The following is a 17,457-nucleotide window of genomic DNA, read 5'->3' as shown; positions in this document are numbered from 1 at the left end:
AGGAGAAGCAAAATTATTGTGTTGCCTTCCATGCGCCACGCGGGCGCCACGCAGGCGACATGGGAGGCCACGTGGGCGACAGGTGGGGGCCACGTCAGCGCCATACCCCAGATTTAAAAAAAAAAAAATTGCCTTTAGCAATGGTTACAACCGTTGCTAAAGAAACCGTTACTAAAAAAAAATCTATACCAACGCTCATCAAAACCGTTGCTATATGTCTACACCAACGGATATCTCGCAACGGTTTGGGCAACGGTTGGTGAACCGTTGGTATAGCTTTTAGCAACGTTTTTTGTGTTTTTTAGTAACGCTTTTGACCGTTGTTAGATCCCAATTTTTTTGTAGTGCATGATCGCTTGGAGACGTTTTATGATGTGCTACTTTTCAGTCCCATTTTAAGTTCTTATTGCCATTATTCATCATAGAAGTTATCATTCACCCTTTCTTGCTTTTGCCAGTATCTTAGGAAATGTTAATGGTGTTGTTCATCTACGGTCTTATGGGATATTACATATAATTTGATTGCAGAAGAGATTTACTCTAATCATTTGACATCATTGCATATTTGTCTGAGAAAGAGATGTAGCGGTTTAGATGCATTTTTGATTTTTAGTCGCACATGGCACTCGTTATCCATATTATCAAATTGGAGGGATTACTTGATCCTATACCATTTCAGAATTTCGAAAATGATCAACCAAGTTTCTGTTCATTTTTTCTGGGTTATTGTTGGTAACATTTGGTGTCTGAAAGTTGATACCAACATTTGCCTTGGGAGAATTTTACTTTGCGAGTAAACCACTCCCATCACCCTTGGTTTTTAGGACCAGCACCAAGCAACGAAATGATTATTATTTCTGAGATGTCTGAAAGTTGATACCAACATTTGCCTTGGGAGAATTTTACTTTGCGAGTAAACCACTCCCATCACCCTTGGTTTTTAGGACCAGCACCAAGCAACGAAATGATTATTATTTCTGAGAAGAGAACTGAAATATGCCCTCCTCAAGCATCGCCCCTATTGCTTTTAAAACTTTTGTCGGTTTAGCAATCACCACCAATCTCCCCATATTGTGTTCGTCCTCTTTTTCTTTTGTTGACCATGAGGATGTCTTTTACTCAAGTAACAGCATAAAGTTTGCCATACATGGGGAATCCTGCTAGTGCCTAAAAGCTTACACAACTAACTTATTTCCTCTGTAACTTTTGGAATTCTGCTAGTGCCTAAAAGCTTACACAACTAGCTTATTTCCTCTGTGTTTTTTGTTATGCTTGCTCAGTTCTTTTCACCATTTAACTTTGTGGCCAAGAAAATGGAAATTATCCCCTTTGGACATGGTATGGTGTCCCTATGGATATATTGAGATTAATTTTTTGTACTTATTTTGATAGGGAAAAGAACCATCTCACAAGGAGTTCATTCTACCATAATGGAGTGATGTGGTGTGTCCTTTTAGAAAATGCTATGTAGTAAGTATCAGAGTGGTTGTTTCATGACCATGGTATTTGTGAATCTGTGAAATTTGTTTGACCTTTGTTTAGTTGTTTTGATGGATTAAGGGATAGTAGATACGATCATACTAATTCTTGTATCACTTATTTAATGCATCAAGTGGTGGCTGGTTTGCAAGTAACACGGAAATGGACAAACCATTTTTTGGCTCATTATCAACTCAAGACATTTTGGCGTTGGGATTTTTTGATGGATCGTTCTATTTTGTGATGCTACTGATATATAGTTATATGTTTAGAGATTGGAAGCAAATACATTGTATACTCTCCAAGATGAATGTGATAGAAAGCTCTTTTTGTATACTCTCTAAGCAAAGACATTGTATACTCTTCATATCGTATACTCTCCAAAATAAATGTGATAGAAGGCTCTTTTTGTTTGATCAAATGTTGATGTGCCTTGGTGGCTCTTGTTGTTTGATCAATAGCGACCTTGTTTGGTATGTTCGTTGTGTTGTTGTTAGGTATGCCATGAACGGATTGTACATACCATTTCAAATACCCTAACTAAAAATTGGGCATACTTACCACCAAAAAAAGGGATAATGATTGTACATACATTATAGTGGGTATGACATGAACCAAGAGTACCTACAATTTCCGTAACCATACTTACCACAAATACAGGGTTTATTTAATAAAAACTAGACATTTCAACATGGGTCTGGATATTTCGACATGGGTGTGCTACCATGTAGAGGGATGGATTTCAACATGGGTGTGCTGCCATTTTTATATTTCGACATGGGTGTGCTACCATGCAGAGGAAAGGATTTCAACATGGGTGTGCTGCCATGTTTCGCCACAATTACAGGGTTTACTTACTAATAGCTTGGCTTTGAAAATTAAGAATCACAACTTAGTACAATTTCAATCCCTAATAAGTGCTACCATATAAAGTGGTATGTATTGCCCTAAACAATGGTAAGCATAACCATAAAATATTGTAAAAACGTGAAAAGCTTAATTAGATTTTTTTTTTTTGCTCGGCAGCTTAATTAGATTATTGTGAAACACTTATTTGTGATTCTTCAACTTATGGTCTTTGAGTAAGTTGGTAAGAGCTAATAATCACAGCTTAATTTAGTTTGTTCTTGAGAAAAACTTACTTAGTTAGCTTCTTCCACCTATTGGCTTTTGAAAGTTCGGAAGTTTTTTCTTCAATTTTCATTTTTTTTTTAGAAGAAGAGAGATGAATGGGAGCTAGAGTGGATAACTTTGAAGAGTTTAATGTAGGTATGGAGTAATCTAGTTCCATTAATGCCATAATTGATGGTACGTAAGAAGGCAATGCCAAAACGTGTTAACTTTCTGTGGTAAATGTGGTTTCAGTATATAGTCATTGTTACCTTCCAATGAAGTAAAAAACAGTAAAGACGTGGTAAGTGTTTGTGAACTCTAGTTAGCTTATGGTAAAAAAAATCAGCTTTTATAGTTTTTGTAGCTTCATTCTATGGTAAGTAAGATATTAATGACTGGTAAGTAGTATACATTTATGTATCAACATTAATGTTCTATAGGGTATGGTACATACCAAATTAAAATTACGTAAGATCTACTTGTATTACTTTTATGATAAATTAAACAAATGTGTATTATCTTTCTATTTAATGAAATTACTTTTAAAGTTTATGAAAATAAAGAATTAAATGAATGAGACATTTCAATTTAGTGTTTTATTAGTGGTTACTCCTACATTTGCCAAGTGATTAATGTTAACTACAAAGACTGTTACTCTTACATTTGCCAAGTGATCAATGTTAATCACCAAATAACCATTTTTGAAATTTACTAATTGTGTAATTTGAAGGATTGAAATAGATAAGTCCGTGCTTAAGCAATTCAACAAGTTAGTCACTCAACTTTAGCCAATTGTATTAATCTTCACTAATCACTATCAATCAAAATATCATTGTTAATTACCACAACTAACAAATATGATATTAATCAACTCACATCGTCTGATCAATTGGTTGAACTTATAATTTAATCAATCAATAGCAAATGAATCCATCCTCGTTGACTGATTGCTATCAAGTATATTGCTATCAACACTATTAGTTGTTAGATTTTCAAATTATGTCATATTTATCACTATAAGCTATATTAATGAAACTAAATAGCCTAATTTTATTAAATACTATCATAAATTTAATTGAGAATTCTACTAAATTATTCAATATCTATTAAGAAAAAATATATTTATTGTTGAATTCCATTGTAACAATTAACTTATAGTGTTATTTTATACTATATATATTAACTTAATTTGTAAATTTTCAAAATATTAAATCAATACCTTGTTTTCTCCATAATATTTAAAAGTAAGTTACTTAAATATATGATTATTTAAAAACAAATTAATTAAATACATTTATAATGTTATTTGGAAATTATGATTTTTTTTGTCAAATTTTAATTTTCAAATAATTCTTCTAATTATATCTTAAGACCAAATTAAAATCTTAAACTAGATTTATAATTGAACACCATTTTTTAGGTTTTTCATTACCCAATTGTTAGCAACAAGGCAAAAAATATGGTGTATATAGCTTAAAGTGGTGTAAACATATAAATCCCAAAAGCTCCAAATTTTCCCGCAAAAAAATAGGGTACTTTTTTTTTTTTTGGGTTAATGGTAACTTGTTATCCGAGTAACTGGTTATAGTAAAGAGTACTGCTATTGGTACCGACGGTACCGTAGGAAAAATGTACCGACGGCCATTGGAAGGCCGTCTCCGGCCACCGAACGGCCGATCCGAGCCGTCCAAAAATTTTAAAAAACAAAACCGAGGGGGCCTTCGCGAGAATCAATGGCATCCGAGATGTGTAGGATACTCGATCCGAGCACCCCTTTTTGGTCTATATATGTATATACGTGTATATACACGAAAAAGGGGTGCTCGGATCAAGTATCCTACACACCTCGGATGCCATTGATTCCCGAATGAGCCCACTCGGTTTTATTTTTTAAAATTTTTGGACGGCTCGGATCGGCCGTACGGTGGCCGGAGACGGCCGTCCGGTGGCCGTCGGTACATTTTTCCTATGGTACCGTCGGTACCAATAGGATTTCTGTATAGTAAGTTTCTTCATAATCTATAGTAAGTTTAGCCTTATTCAATGATAAGTGTTGCCTTACTCAATAGTATATGTAACATGTTCTGTGGTAAGTAATCTTCTGATTTTTTTGGTCAAAAGTTCACAAAACCATCTCGGTTTTAACAAAACTACTCTACTTTTAATTTTTGGTTTTGATCCAAAAACTATAATTTACCGATTTTCAATCTAATAGTTCATATTCATATGATGCTGCCGTGCCACTTAGAGCATCAGAGAAGTTTTGCTAAGTAAACCTATTAAACTACATACAAAGCCTAACTTTACAACCCAAAATAATACTACTCTAAAGGAAAACCCTAGCCCCTTTTCAAAAAAAAAAAAACTAAAGCCAGGGAAAAAACCACCGAGCTGCACGTCGTTCTGCAGCAGCGATTGCGTCGACCATATCGGCTTCCACACATCGCCGAAACAAGGTACGCCTCTTACCTCTTCTTCTTCGTCGCCGCCCAAACCGTAGCATAGCCGACGACGACTGATCTCTCCTCCGGCCAAATCTCTCACTCGTGCGCGCGCGCGCTCCCATCGCGTTTCTGAGTGAGAAGCGGAGCGGGGATTCGCGGTTCTCGTGCGGGAGCCCCTTCCCGCCTCCAAGTTAGGCGTTTTCTGCAACTAAGGTTCTAAGCATAGGGCTGAGAATCTTACTACTCAGAATGGCGTCGGTGATGTTCACGGACTGTTCATCATCTACGACGGCTCTTCTTATTCCCTCAAGCAGATACAGAGTCCGACACAGCGTCCTTCATTCTCTCCGGTCGATGCCCCTGCAGTTCGCACCTGTTAAACCTTCTCTCCGGTCGATGCCCCTGCAGTTCGCACCGTTCGCACCTGTTAAACCTATCCTGCTCAGGACTACCGCCACCATCAGTCACGCATCAGCTTCTCCCACCGGTACTTCTACTTCTCCTTCTCCTTCATAATCGCTTCCATTCTTGATTTGAATAAAGCAAATCCTCCTTGTTAGGGCTGATTAACCGGCTGAATGGCAGAGCTTGAACACTTAAATTAGTTTTGAAACATGTTCTAGCTTAGCTTGTTTACGAGACTAGCCTATCTCGAAGCGCTTTAATCGAGCCCAACACGAGTCGATCGAGTTGTTTGAATTTTTTATACATCATACGTTGAGTGTTTAATTTGTTCATGTGTTAAGCCAATATTGAACGAGCTTTCAGCGTTTTTGTACGTTTTTTTTTTTTTTTCGTGAAGTTTCCTGATCCCTATCGAGGGAAGGGAAGGCAGGTTCACGCTTTTTATGGACGCTTTTTATGGGGCATGTGTTAGTCGTAGTTCTACACTTACAATCTAATGTGCTCCACCAGTTTATGTGTTTCATTTTATATACAGGTGATGTTGCCCTTGTGGACGTGAAACGTTGTAATTTGTATCCATCAGTGGTTAGGGTTTCATTTAGTTACTAGTATTAGTTGTGCTTGCGCCAATGAATGATAGTGCATTTTGTCGAACAAGTTGAATGCTTCAAGTTCTCTGTACAACCCATGGGCGGAAGGGGGTTCCTGGCCCCTCACAAAAAAAGGTTTATGTATGTATGAGATATAGCTGTTTGAACTAAGAGTTATCTCATAGATGCCCTTCAAATCTTTGTATAGCTACACCACAGGTCATTGTTTTCATAAAGCAAGTGCTGATTAAGGATTGGGTTTGTTTCTCTATAATGTTGTTTCCTGAGGAAGATGAAGAAAATGACATGCCTCTCTTCCATAACTAGAATTTGTGGCTCACAATATGTAGGGTGTTCTTTAGAGCCTACTAGTCATATATCCTATTGAATCCATAAATGAAAGTATGATATTTTATTCTTGTTTCTCCTTGAGAGTATGAACAAGAAATGATGTGACAATAGTGAGTTAAATCTTGTTTCACATTCTTTGTTAGACGGCCTTTTAATTTTAAAAGAAATCTTCATATCAATTGAATTTGGCCATCTTGCTTCTGTAATGGAATACTTTGCACAAGATTCTCAAGTGAAATTGGCCATCCCGCTTCTATGTATGGGTTTTTTTGTTTTTTTTTTTTGAACACCGAAAGAAGAGATTTAATTGATCACAAGCTTCAGCACACAAGGATTAAAAGGAGGCAAAGAAAAGGCATCACAATGTGCGGCAACATCCCAACTATGTTGGCACCCAACCCCACGACAATCACTTGCCCACAAAGCCCCCAAGAGAGGAAGAGTTAACATACAGAGTTGCCCAGGAGGCAACCAAAAGAACTTCAATACATGATCAAAAACCCAGAAAGCAACAAACCCAACAGCTTGGTCACCCCATAGGAAAATAAGTAACCATTTGCTTCTATGTATGGGCTACTTCGCACTACTTTGTCAAGTGAACTTCAATACGTCCAGATTACCGGTGCCTGTATGGAATTATACTCATTCTCAGACCTTAAGGATAATCCAGCTGTATTTTCTTTAGGAAGCTAAGAAGTTCCATGGCTTGTTAATCTCGGATGCTTCTCTCATTTGAATAGTGTAAATGAGTAGGTTAATCAGATTTTCTTTATATGATAAAAAATTCGTTACTTTTCTTTGTTGGGCACATTTGTTGAGTACATCTCTTGCGTTGGATTTGGACGACTAATATGGGTAGAAGTATTCACTATTTTCATGTCCAATTTGGAATGCTTCAGATATTGAAACACCTAGAGATATTTTGTTCTGGTAAAGCGGGAACTGGCTTTAGCGAATGGGCTTTTGGGAGGGAAAGGAGAAAATAGGAAAAAAGTTTCTCTTTTGATATCCGATTCTGTTTTTATTGTGTTGGGAGCATTTTGGGCGTTGTACTCTTTTGGCTTTTTCCATTGAAATTTGGAATTGGTAGATTGTCTTTTGTATGAGATATTCTTGGTTTGTAAATTCTATTGATTTGTTGTGCAGCTGCAATGGCTGCTGAAACCTCTGCAAAGATCATTGATGGAAAATCAATTGCAAAGCAAATCAGAGATGAGATAACTGTTGAAATATCGAGGATGAAGGATACGATTGGTGTTGTTCCAGGATTAGCAGTTATTCTAGTGGGTGACAGGAAGGATTCTGCAACTTATGTACGCAACAAGAAGAAAGCTTGTGAATCTGTGGGGATCAATTCCTATGAAGTGCACTTGCCTGAAGACTCCACAGAACAGGAAGTGCTTAAGCATATCTCATGCTTCAATGATGATCCCTCTGTACACGGAATTCTTGTTCAGTTACCTCTTCCTTCCGTGAGTTCCTTATTCGGTGTACTGCATTTTACTCTCTTTTTTCTAAACCCTGTTATGAGAACATACCTTTTAAAGGAAACAACATAATAGAAAACATGCATTTACGTTTGGTAGGTGCATTTTTAGAAATTCACATAGTAAACAAAGATATTAAGGTATGGTCAATAAATGGTTAGCCCTAAAGCATTATTCTGCAGTGAGATATTATATCTTTTGAGTAGCCAACACTGCATCGAGTTTGCAAATAAACCAACTTGTCGCAAGTGTATGGTAAGGCCTTGATTAACCTATGAAGCACCGACACTCCAAAAGGGCATTGTGTCCATGTATTGGACACGGGGACACGCCCAAATACGTATTGGACATGCCACATGGCGTGTCCAATAATTTTTATTATTTTCTTATAGGGGACACGCGGGGGACACTGTTGGGTACATGCTGAGGACATGGCTGGGAGTCAAAACGTAACATGTTTTTAATTTTGAGGGGTTAATATGAAATTATTCAAAACATTTGGGTTAAACTATAATTATGTCTTTATTTGAACCATGTTAATCTCATACATTCATATAGGACATTTCTTCGTCAACGGACATGGAAGAAAAGAAAAAATATATATGTATATATATATTTATATTATATACACGTGGCATCTCCCTCGCCGTGTCTGTATCTCCACTTTTTTAGAATTGCCGTGTCCCGTATCCATGTCCGTGCTACATAGATTATAACTGTCATTAAGACTACAGTCTACAGTTCTGATTTTGTTCATGGATTCTGTGCCAGCATATGAATGAGCAAAATATCTTGAATTCTGTTTCCATTGAGAAAGATGTGGATGGATTCCACCCACTTAACATTGGACGACTAGCCATGCGTGGTAGAGAGCCCTTATTTGTTTCATGTACACCTAAAGGATGCATAGAACTGCTACATCGATATGGCATGGATATCAAGGGAAGGAGGGCTGTTGTGATTGGCAGGAGCAATATTGTTGGAACGCCAGCTGCTCTATTGCTGCAGGTAATCTTATGGTTCCTGGATTTTTACTATGTCAGCCTCTGTCCAAGTTACTTTACCAAACTGAATGTTATTTCTCTATCTAATTTAGTTTCTTTCCCTTTTTAACTTCTTGATGTGATCTAATTTCTAGAGAGAAGATGCTACTGTCAGCGTTGTCCATTCCAGAACCAATAATCCGGAGGAGATCACAAGACAAGCAGATATCATCATTGCTGCTGTAGGGCAAGCAAACATGGTGAGGGGTAGTTGGATAAAGCCTGGTGCTGTTGTTATCGATGTTGGAATTAATCCAGTTGAGGTGAGCTGGGTCTTTTTTGGCTTCTTCACAATGTTCACATGCTTACAGAGAGTTTGCTTTGCAGTTTGAGTTTAGTAGCACTGAGCTGATTCTGTGTGCATTTTATGTGACAGGATGCGAAAAGTGCAAAAGGGTATCGTTTGGTTGGAGATGTATGTTATGAGGAGGCTTGCAAGATTGCTTCAGCTATTACTCCAGTTCCCGGGGGAGTTGGACCCATGACTATCGCAATGCTTCTATCTAATACTCTCAGCTCAGCAAAGAGAATGCACAACTACAAATGAGGGAGGAGGATTCATTGTCGTTCAGTTAGTCTACAACCCCATTCCCCTCGAGCACCTGCTTAGACAGTGCTTGGATCTTGGATGTTAACTGATTTTGAGAAAATCTCCACAAAATATTTTTTGGCCACCGCAAATTTATATCCAAACATAGCCCTCGCGTGAGCGCCTTTCGATTTCTCTCTATTTACTGTTTCCAATATCTGAATATTGGCATTGGCTAGACAAGGGTAGTAGTTCATGTGAGGTTGGGTGCTTCGTAAATATGTTGATTGAAGAGGAGGTGAGGAGGTAAGTGCTTGCAAACTGGGTGCTTTCTTTCCAGAAAAAAAGGTACACAGGGAAATCGATTTCGTACACAGGAACTCTTTGTTACATACTATGATCTCACAATTTTGTATTTTTTATATTGACTATAAAGAAGGCTATACCAATTTTCTGATGGCATGATTCAGAATTGGAAGTTATGTTCTTCTGTACAAGTAATTATTTGAGTTCCACTATAAGAATGGTCATACTCATATAAAACTTTCAGTAAATGTATAAGATGGTGGGCAAGCGAATCTTCTCTGGTTTTTTTTGCTCATTGTTGGTGTCATTTTCTTATTGACGGGTTGCCAAAAAGGGCTGTTTTGGATGCATGTGTCTACCTAGGTTGCTCAACATAGGTTGTTATGGGTAAGATTTTTGTGGAGAGATTGGCGGCGGAATCACTGTATTTGGCTTATCACTTGTAGGTTGCATGGAAATTTCTATCGGGACCATTGCCTTGTTATCCTTCACCAGTGCATGTGTCCCATTTCCTATCGTCACATGATTTTCTTATATTGTTGATAATATATCAATGGAGGCGACTGGTAGTGTGCCTTTGCCACTGTTTTCCATGCAATAAGTTTCTTATACAATGATTAATGTCAGTTCTTTACGGTAAACTTATAGTTCTTGGTACTATAATATCAGTATTATTAATAAAATTCTTGACAGTCTTGAATCTAAGATAAAGAAAACAAAAACAAAACATCCTCTTGATAATTACGATGTGGTCTAGAATTGGCGTAATATGTTGGGTGTAACGGACAATATCTCAACCACTAAGAAATCCAAATTGAGGGAATCTACATAGTTGGATTAGTAGAACACAAGAGTCTCACCAATTCCTTTTCTTTTTGTTGTTTTTTTTGGGGTCAAAAACGGAAAAACTCACCAATTCCATTTGCTTGCGTTCTTATTCGTTCGTTTGGGCTAAATCTATGCCATTTTGGTAACAAGGTCTGTTATTGGCAATGAGGGAAGAGATGGATATGTGCCAAGTATTTCTATACTGAACATAAAAATAGCCATTTTTGTAACAAGGTCTGCCATTGGCAATGAGGGGAGGGATGGATATGTGCCAAGTATTTGTAAACTGAACATAAAAGTAGGTGTAACTTTTCAGTGCAAAAATTGGTAGGGAGAGCTTACTAACAATTCTGGTCCCTAGCCAAGACCCATTACTATTATTCAAAGAAAACTTGCATCCCTCCCCAATTCTGACTCAATTGCCGATAGAAGTTATTACAATCTCACTGATATAAAATACGACAAAAACAGACTGTAGACAGATAGTGGTTTGAAGGGGGGAAAAACGTCAATGACATTTGTGCTTCCGTAAATTGAAAACAATTTAGCTTCTTACTACAAGTTATTGGCAACGTCAGTCTGTCATCTGACTGAATGATATATTGAAACTTCTAGGGCACAATGGGAACATAAAAATGCTCACCATTTGAACACAAGAATGAACTATGAAAGTCATTATAGATTGAAGCAGATATTTCTGCTATCAATTATTGTGGCTATCTAAATTACAAATGGATAGAAGCCAAAGTAAACAACGTTGAAATAACCTTGAGGACATCAAACTTGCTTGGTCAGAAAGAGTGATGTACATTGCTTCATTGTATCCTCAGGGCTGGTAACTGTCAACAGAACAAACAAGTTTAGTTTTTTTAGCGATTATGAGGGGGGGAAATAGCAACATAAAGGGAGCAATGTTTTTTTTCTTCTTTCGAAACGGCAAAATTTATTAAGAAACTTGATAGAGGTACATCAAGTAGGAGGAGAGGGGATGGGGATCTAATCAAAGGTTAGAAAATGGGCCGAGGCCGAAACACATTAGGGGCAAAACCCTAAAAAGCGAGCCAAGCCCAAACACCCTAGGGCAAAGCCCAAAATACACCCTATAGGCCTCAAAATGCCCAGATTTGAAACCAATACAGCTCAAAACAAATAAGGCCTAAAATGCCCAAATATAAAAATAAGCCCAAGCCCACACAAGCATATGCCCATAGAGAACATAGGCAGTGCCAAGCCCAAGAGGCCCAAGACTACCCAAACCCTAACAGCCCAGCACAGCCCAACAAACGCTGTAACCACCAACACGCCGCCGTCCACCCCACCAGGCAAACCAAAACCATTGCCAGTGCGACGTTGGCACTGAAATCAAATTAAACGGTCATTTGGATGCTAAATAAAAATGAAAGTATTCCTTCTCAAGCGAAACATTAAGTCCATCTTGTACAAAATGAATAGTTGCAATGAATAGAATGTTGCCAATTATGTATTTTGAGTTATGTATCCAATTTTTTGCAGTCATCCAATTCTGGCAGATGAATAGATACATGATGTGGATATGATTGAATACAAAATGAAACTACTTGATTGAAGCTGTAACGCCCCTCAATTTTGGTCAATAAAAATTTCGTTAAAAATTTGAATTTTATTTGAATTACTTATTTTCTCTTGAATGGCTATATGATGTTTTGTTTATTTTCGTCGTAATTAGATTTTGGTCGTTAGTTAACTCTCGACTAGAAACCCTAATTTCACTTTGGACCCTCAAGGATCGTTTCTTGACTTATATGCCCTACTTAGCAAGCCTAGTTAGCTTCTAACCGGCTCGATGGAGTAACCAAACTAGGAAGTCACCTAGTTACGTTTCCCTAACCAAAGATGGACCGTTTTGCCCATCTTGGACCTTTTGAACCTTTTCAACCCTAGACTACAAATTGTTTAATTGTTTTCTTTTATTGTTTAGATTTATTCTTTATCCATTGGACGATAAATGTTAGGGGGAATTATTATCCATTGGATAAAAGAAACTCATTTCTTTATATTAAAAGGATTTTGAAAGATTTAAACAAAGTACTATGATTGACATTTATAATTATTTTGAAAAGTACTTTTCGATTTATTTACTAATAAAAGTACCCTAGTAACTATGGACCATTGGACATTAACCATTAGGGTAATCTTTACCCATTGGACAAAAGCCTTTTCTTTATTTTATTTGGTAAGTACATATATATATATATATCATATGTGTATTTTCAAAAAGGACATGTAGTCTTTTCCAAAAACTTAATTTAGTATTTAAAGTACCCGTACCTTATTATCCTTTGGATAATAACCATTAGGGATTCTATTAACCATTGGGTAATAGGCTCATCTTTCAAACAAAGTACTTATCCCATTAAAATAATATTTTGTTAAGATTCCCGGGAGTACAAAAGTACATTATTATATTAATTAAAGTACTTGTACCTTTTAATTGTTTATTAGGAGAATCTTGACCCTTTTAGCCCTAATATATATTTGTACATATGTATATATGTATATAAGTACTTGAATGATGTATATTGCCTTAGTACACTCGTACCCATTTGTTAGTTTATTAAGTAGAATCTTGACTCTTAAAGGCTAGTTTGATCTTTTGTACAAAAGTACCTATTAATTTATTTTTGTCTTGCATTAGTAGTACATATATATATGTATATGGATAGTACATGAGAGAGAGAGAGAGAGAGAGAACCGTGAGGGAGAGAGAGGAGAGAGGCCGAGAGAGAGAAAGAAGGAGAGGGAGAGAAAGAGAAGGAAAGAGGAAGGAAGAAGAAGAAAGATTTGATGTGTACCTTGTCATTAGTCTTCCAAAGTACTTCAAAATCTTTGGTGATCTCTTTTCCTAGCCAAATCTTAACCTACTTGTCCTCCTTGGTACCAATTTCATTTGTTTAAACCAAGAATCTTGTACCCATGACTCCTCCATTGCAACATATCTTCCAAGAATCCCATCCAAGGACTAACATAGCCATGCAAGCCTACCAATTTAGCTTCCAACCTTTCAATCAAACCTTGACATGTGAAATAAAGTGTGACATAGAGAGAGAGAGAGAGAGGGGCCGGCCAAGAGGGAGAGAGGGAGAGCCTTTGCCTATAAATGGAAGCTCACTCCAAGCTTAAACTCACACCTCAAACCATTGCTCTCACTTCTCTCTAAAAATTTCCAAAAGTTCTTGCTTTCCAAGTTCTAGTTTTCTTGTGTTCTTGAGTGTTCTTGAGAGGAACCACCAAACCACTTTCAAAACCACCTTTAGATCTTTTAAAGTAGCTTAGTTAAGTTAGGAAGTTGTTTCTAGGAAAAGAAAGTACAACTCTTTTCCTTACGAAGCAAAACCGATGCCGTTACTCCGTCCGACCGCCAACTAACTTCCGTAGCCGACTACCGCCAAGAAGCAAGGTAGGATTCCTTGTCCCCTAACTCTACGTATGATGTAGGATATCCTTATCTTCCATCCCAAGTAGTTATCTTTACCTATTTTCCCATATATAGTCTTGTACCTAATTATAAGTTCGTTAGGAAGAAACTTTAATCATGTCATTTAAAGTAGATAATGTTATCTTTTGTTGAAAGTATATAAAATGCATGATGTTTGTTATTAAGTGATTCAAGCATGTCAAGTAGTTTTAAAATAGATGATCTTGTTAGATTGAATAGTATAATGAATGATATCGTATGTGAAAAGTCTCACCGCGGAGTCTATGCATGAGAAACGAGACACGAAAAATCAAGAAAGTAGAAACATGACACCTAGGGTGTAGATAATGATGAGATGTGTTTTGAAACCGCAATGTAGCCGGACTTGGTAGCCCATTGTGTGTATGAAAACCCGCGATGTGGCCGGACGTGGTAGCCCATCGTGTGGATTGTGAAAACCGCAACGTGGCCGGACTTGGTAGCCCGTTGTGTGTATGAAAACTCGTAATGTGGCCGGACTTGGTAGCCCATTGCGTGGTTTGTGAAAACCACAATGTGGCCGGACTTGGTAGCTCATTGTGAAGATTGCCAATGCGGTCGGACGTGGTAGCCTCATTGGTAATATGGCTTGGTTATCCGCGGAGAGGAGCCAATGCAAGTTTTGTGTGCCAATGGGAACCCGGGACGGCGGAACCATTGTGAGGATACTCGGGAGTCCGGAACGGCGGAACCGAGGTTGGGTGTGTAGCTTGGTTATCCGCGGTACGGAGCCAATGCAAATTGTGTGAGTTAAACAAATGGTTTTTGAAAAGATGAATTGGTATGTGAAAATGTTGACACGGTCTACGATGAGTTGCGTAGGAGAAACTCGGAGAATCTTGGACACCAACGATAGTTATATAGCAATTGCGGATGTGTTATTAATGTTATCTTTTGTAGCTATGTATACACATATCATGTGGAAATCGATGTGACGTTATAACCTGTTGCTTGTTAGTTATGGGTTAGCGGGTATAGGATTTTTCTATTGAGCTTTCGTAGCTCACGGTGTTGCCTTTTCGGTGACCCTGACATATTATATCAGTGGCGACGCTGGTATAATGTGTCAAACCTTGTAGATGAACAGGGTGAACTTTACACCTTGGAGGCATTTGGAGCTGAAGAGCTGGCTCAGATGGAGGAGCAGGCGGAGCTGTAGTTAGGAACCTTAGTTCCCTTCCGTTTGTAATAAAAGTACTCCTTTTAAGTTTCTGTTGTAATAAAAAGCTTGACTCAGTTTATTTTCAATAAAATTACTTATTTAACGCCCAGACTCCATTTGATTTTATGAATAAAATGTCTTTTTAACGTACCCAAAATTCGGAGCGTTACAGAAGCTTTCTTTGCAAAAACTTTGCTAATTACACATTTGGTCCTATAGATGCCATGGCAAATAGAAATTTCCCGGGTACATTAAAATTGCATCAATAAGCTCGAATATAGGGCTGGCCTGTGTGGCCCAAGGTTCTCTCTGATTCATATATCTCAAAGTCATTTCCTCCCCTGCTCAAACAAACACCCAAGCATGTCAGTCCTAATGGAGTACTACAGAATATTCAGCCAAAAAAAAATTCACATGATCTATTAAATGTCCTTGGCGGGTATTAATTATCAAAACACGTCTTGAGCCTTCATTTTCCCTCTATTAAAACACATTACAAGACATGACTACAGGGAACCGAGGTTCAATAACAAGTTAGTGGGCTCACAGGAAATACCAATCAAGGGAGAAAAACATCGCCATCAGAAAAGGAGGGAAAATCCAAATAAATGGATAAGCTAGGCATACGTTTTACCTTGCAAGTCTTGTCTCCAAAGAAGTGAATTTCACGAAAATCATCTAGGTACCCCAAGCAATAATAAGTCTTATCCAAACCTTGAGGAAACACCTTTTACACCAAGGAAAACATAATGTCAAATTAGCTGGCAATGACCGGTTGCTAATTACTTTAGCGAAGCTTAAGAATTATATAAAAGCATAGACAAGCAATGAAATCCACTCACATCAAAACTTATTTGTCCACCAATAGAAAAGGTGAGGTTTAAGGTGGGAAAATTTCTCACGGAGCACAGAGACCATATTGGGGCGTATGTGTTTGAACCTGGATGTAATTTCAGTACATAAAATTTTCAAGCAGTCTCACATGATAAGTGATTATTATTAAAGACCCAAACTGCATTCCATCAGTAAAATGTTACATCAATATATACAAGTATTTTTCATGAGAATCCCTTCGTTGAATTTTAGTCTCAAATGTTTCATATGATTTTTCCATGCAAACAACGATTCTATTCTTGCAGATGGCAGGGATTTTCCATAGTTGTTTTTCGCACATTAATTTCAGGGTCTACTGTAAGTATTTTGCAATTTACGAGTTAGTAATTCTTATCTTTTAACTTTTATGGATAAATCGTATATCATTGCAGGTGGTTTTTGGATCAATCGTATATCATTGCAGGTGAAGTGTGCAAGAATGCTTCTCAAGGGTGGAGCAATGGTTGATGCTGCAATTTGTACGAGATAAATAGGGCTACGGACCTATTATTCAAGAATGCTCCGTTGTTTATGTTGTCTCAACTTCATATTATTGAGGTACGTTCGTTTTTATAGAAAATCATTTTCATGTAGGGATAAAAATACGTCGAGTATGAAAGTGTCTTTCAAAAATTTTACAAACTATTAAAATTTGCGATAACGATAATTGAATTCGTAACCGTAGAATAATGATTGAAAACAAAATCGAAGGTCAAACATACTAACGTGGAGAGTATTCAAGAAAAAATGGAAAAGGAAAAACGGGTGGACGACCAAAGCCCAAAACGAACGGTAGCTGCTCCTAACTCCTACTGGAAGTACAACAATAAGCAAATCAGGCAAACAGGACACTCATCTCTATTTAGGGGACAGCTCATCTCTATTTGAGGTTCAACTCAATGATCTCGTTCATGTTGTAGAGCTTGTAAAATTAAACAACCAGGTAAAAAAATCATGTTGGTTGGGTGGCTGGTCCGGGTCGTAACCCATTTAACTTTAGAAAAATGAATTGTTCAAATGGTAATCTGAGGTGCCTTGCTCATTTTGGTCAAGATAAAAGTGCATCGATTAAGTATTGATCGATATTAGATCAACGGCAATTTTTGGGTGGTTTTTTTCTCAATTGAAGTCTACAGTATGAACGAGTTCAATCATTGAATTGAACCCAAACTGAGGTCGGAAATGGCCGGACTATATGCTGTGCAGTCCACTACGTGAGACAAGTCATTTATGAATCTCGCTTCTGCTGTTGTTGGACTGTAAAGTGTGGTCCGCATGATCATAGCCGCCCAAAAGTGTTTTAAACTGTTCAAGTTTTTAAAAAAACCTATTTAGAAAAATTTTGTTAAATTAT

At 37.4% G+C, this 17,457-nt stretch overlaps 2 protein-coding genes and 1 long non-coding RNA gene across 3 annotated transcripts in view; 2 read left to right on the top strand and 1 right to left on the bottom strand.

Annotated features, from left to right (window-relative positions):
- The first annotated feature begins 6,862 nt into the window (after positions 1-6,862).
- Positions 6,863-17,457, top strand: part of LOC131318029 (sm-like protein LSM5) — a 57,096-nt gene continuing 46,501 nt past the window's right edge. Inside the window, exon 1 of the mRNA XM_058347811.1 lies at positions 6,863-6,867. The gene's annotated coding sequence lies outside the window, so the exon portion shown is untranslated. The remainder of the gene's footprint in view (positions 6,868-17,457) is intronic.
- On the top strand, positions 7,529-10,042 carry LOC131318027 (bifunctional protein FolD 4, chloroplastic-like). Its single transcript, XM_058347808.1, has 4 exons — positions 7,529-7,854; positions 8,641-8,877; positions 9,008-9,175; positions 9,289-10,042. Exons 1-4 carry the CDS (start codon positions 7,534-7,536, stop codon positions 9,457-9,459), a joined length of 897 nt encoding a protein of 298 aa, XP_058203791.1. The 5' UTR covers positions 7,529-7,533; the 3' UTR covers positions 9,460-10,042.
- On the bottom strand, positions 15,529-16,227 carry LOC131318031 (uncharacterized). Its single transcript, XR_009197478.1, has 3 exons — positions 16,073-16,227; positions 15,723-15,957; positions 15,529-15,661 (listed from the first exon to the last, which is right to left on the bottom strand). It is a non-coding gene; the product is annotated as an uncharacterized LOC131318031 (long non-coding RNA).

This window comes from Rhododendron vialii, chromosome 2a, assembly GCF_030253575.1.
Source record: "Rhododendron vialii isolate Sample 1 chromosome 2a, ASM3025357v1".
In the NCBI taxonomy this organism is placed as follows: domain Eukaryota; kingdom Viridiplantae; phylum Streptophyta; class Magnoliopsida; order Ericales; family Ericaceae; genus Rhododendron; species Rhododendron vialii.
Note: the sequence above shows the minus strand (reverse complement) of the source record. Positions and strands in the feature narration are given on the sequence as shown.

Excerpts from the sequence above, each read along its gene's own strand:
- LOC131318027 (XM_058347808.1), top strand. The coding sequence starts at position 7,534 with ATGGCTGCTGAAACCTCTGCAAAGATCATTGATGGAAAATCAATTGCA. Across the intron at positions 7,855-8,640 it reads TTCAGTTACCTCTTCCTTCC|CATATGAATGAGCAAAATAT; the intron begins GTGAGTTCCTTA and ends ATTCTGTGCCAG. Across the intron at positions 9,176-9,288 it reads TTGGAATTAATCCAGTTGAG|GATGCGAAAAGTGCAAAAGG; the intron begins GTGAGCTGGGTC and ends TTTATGTGACAG.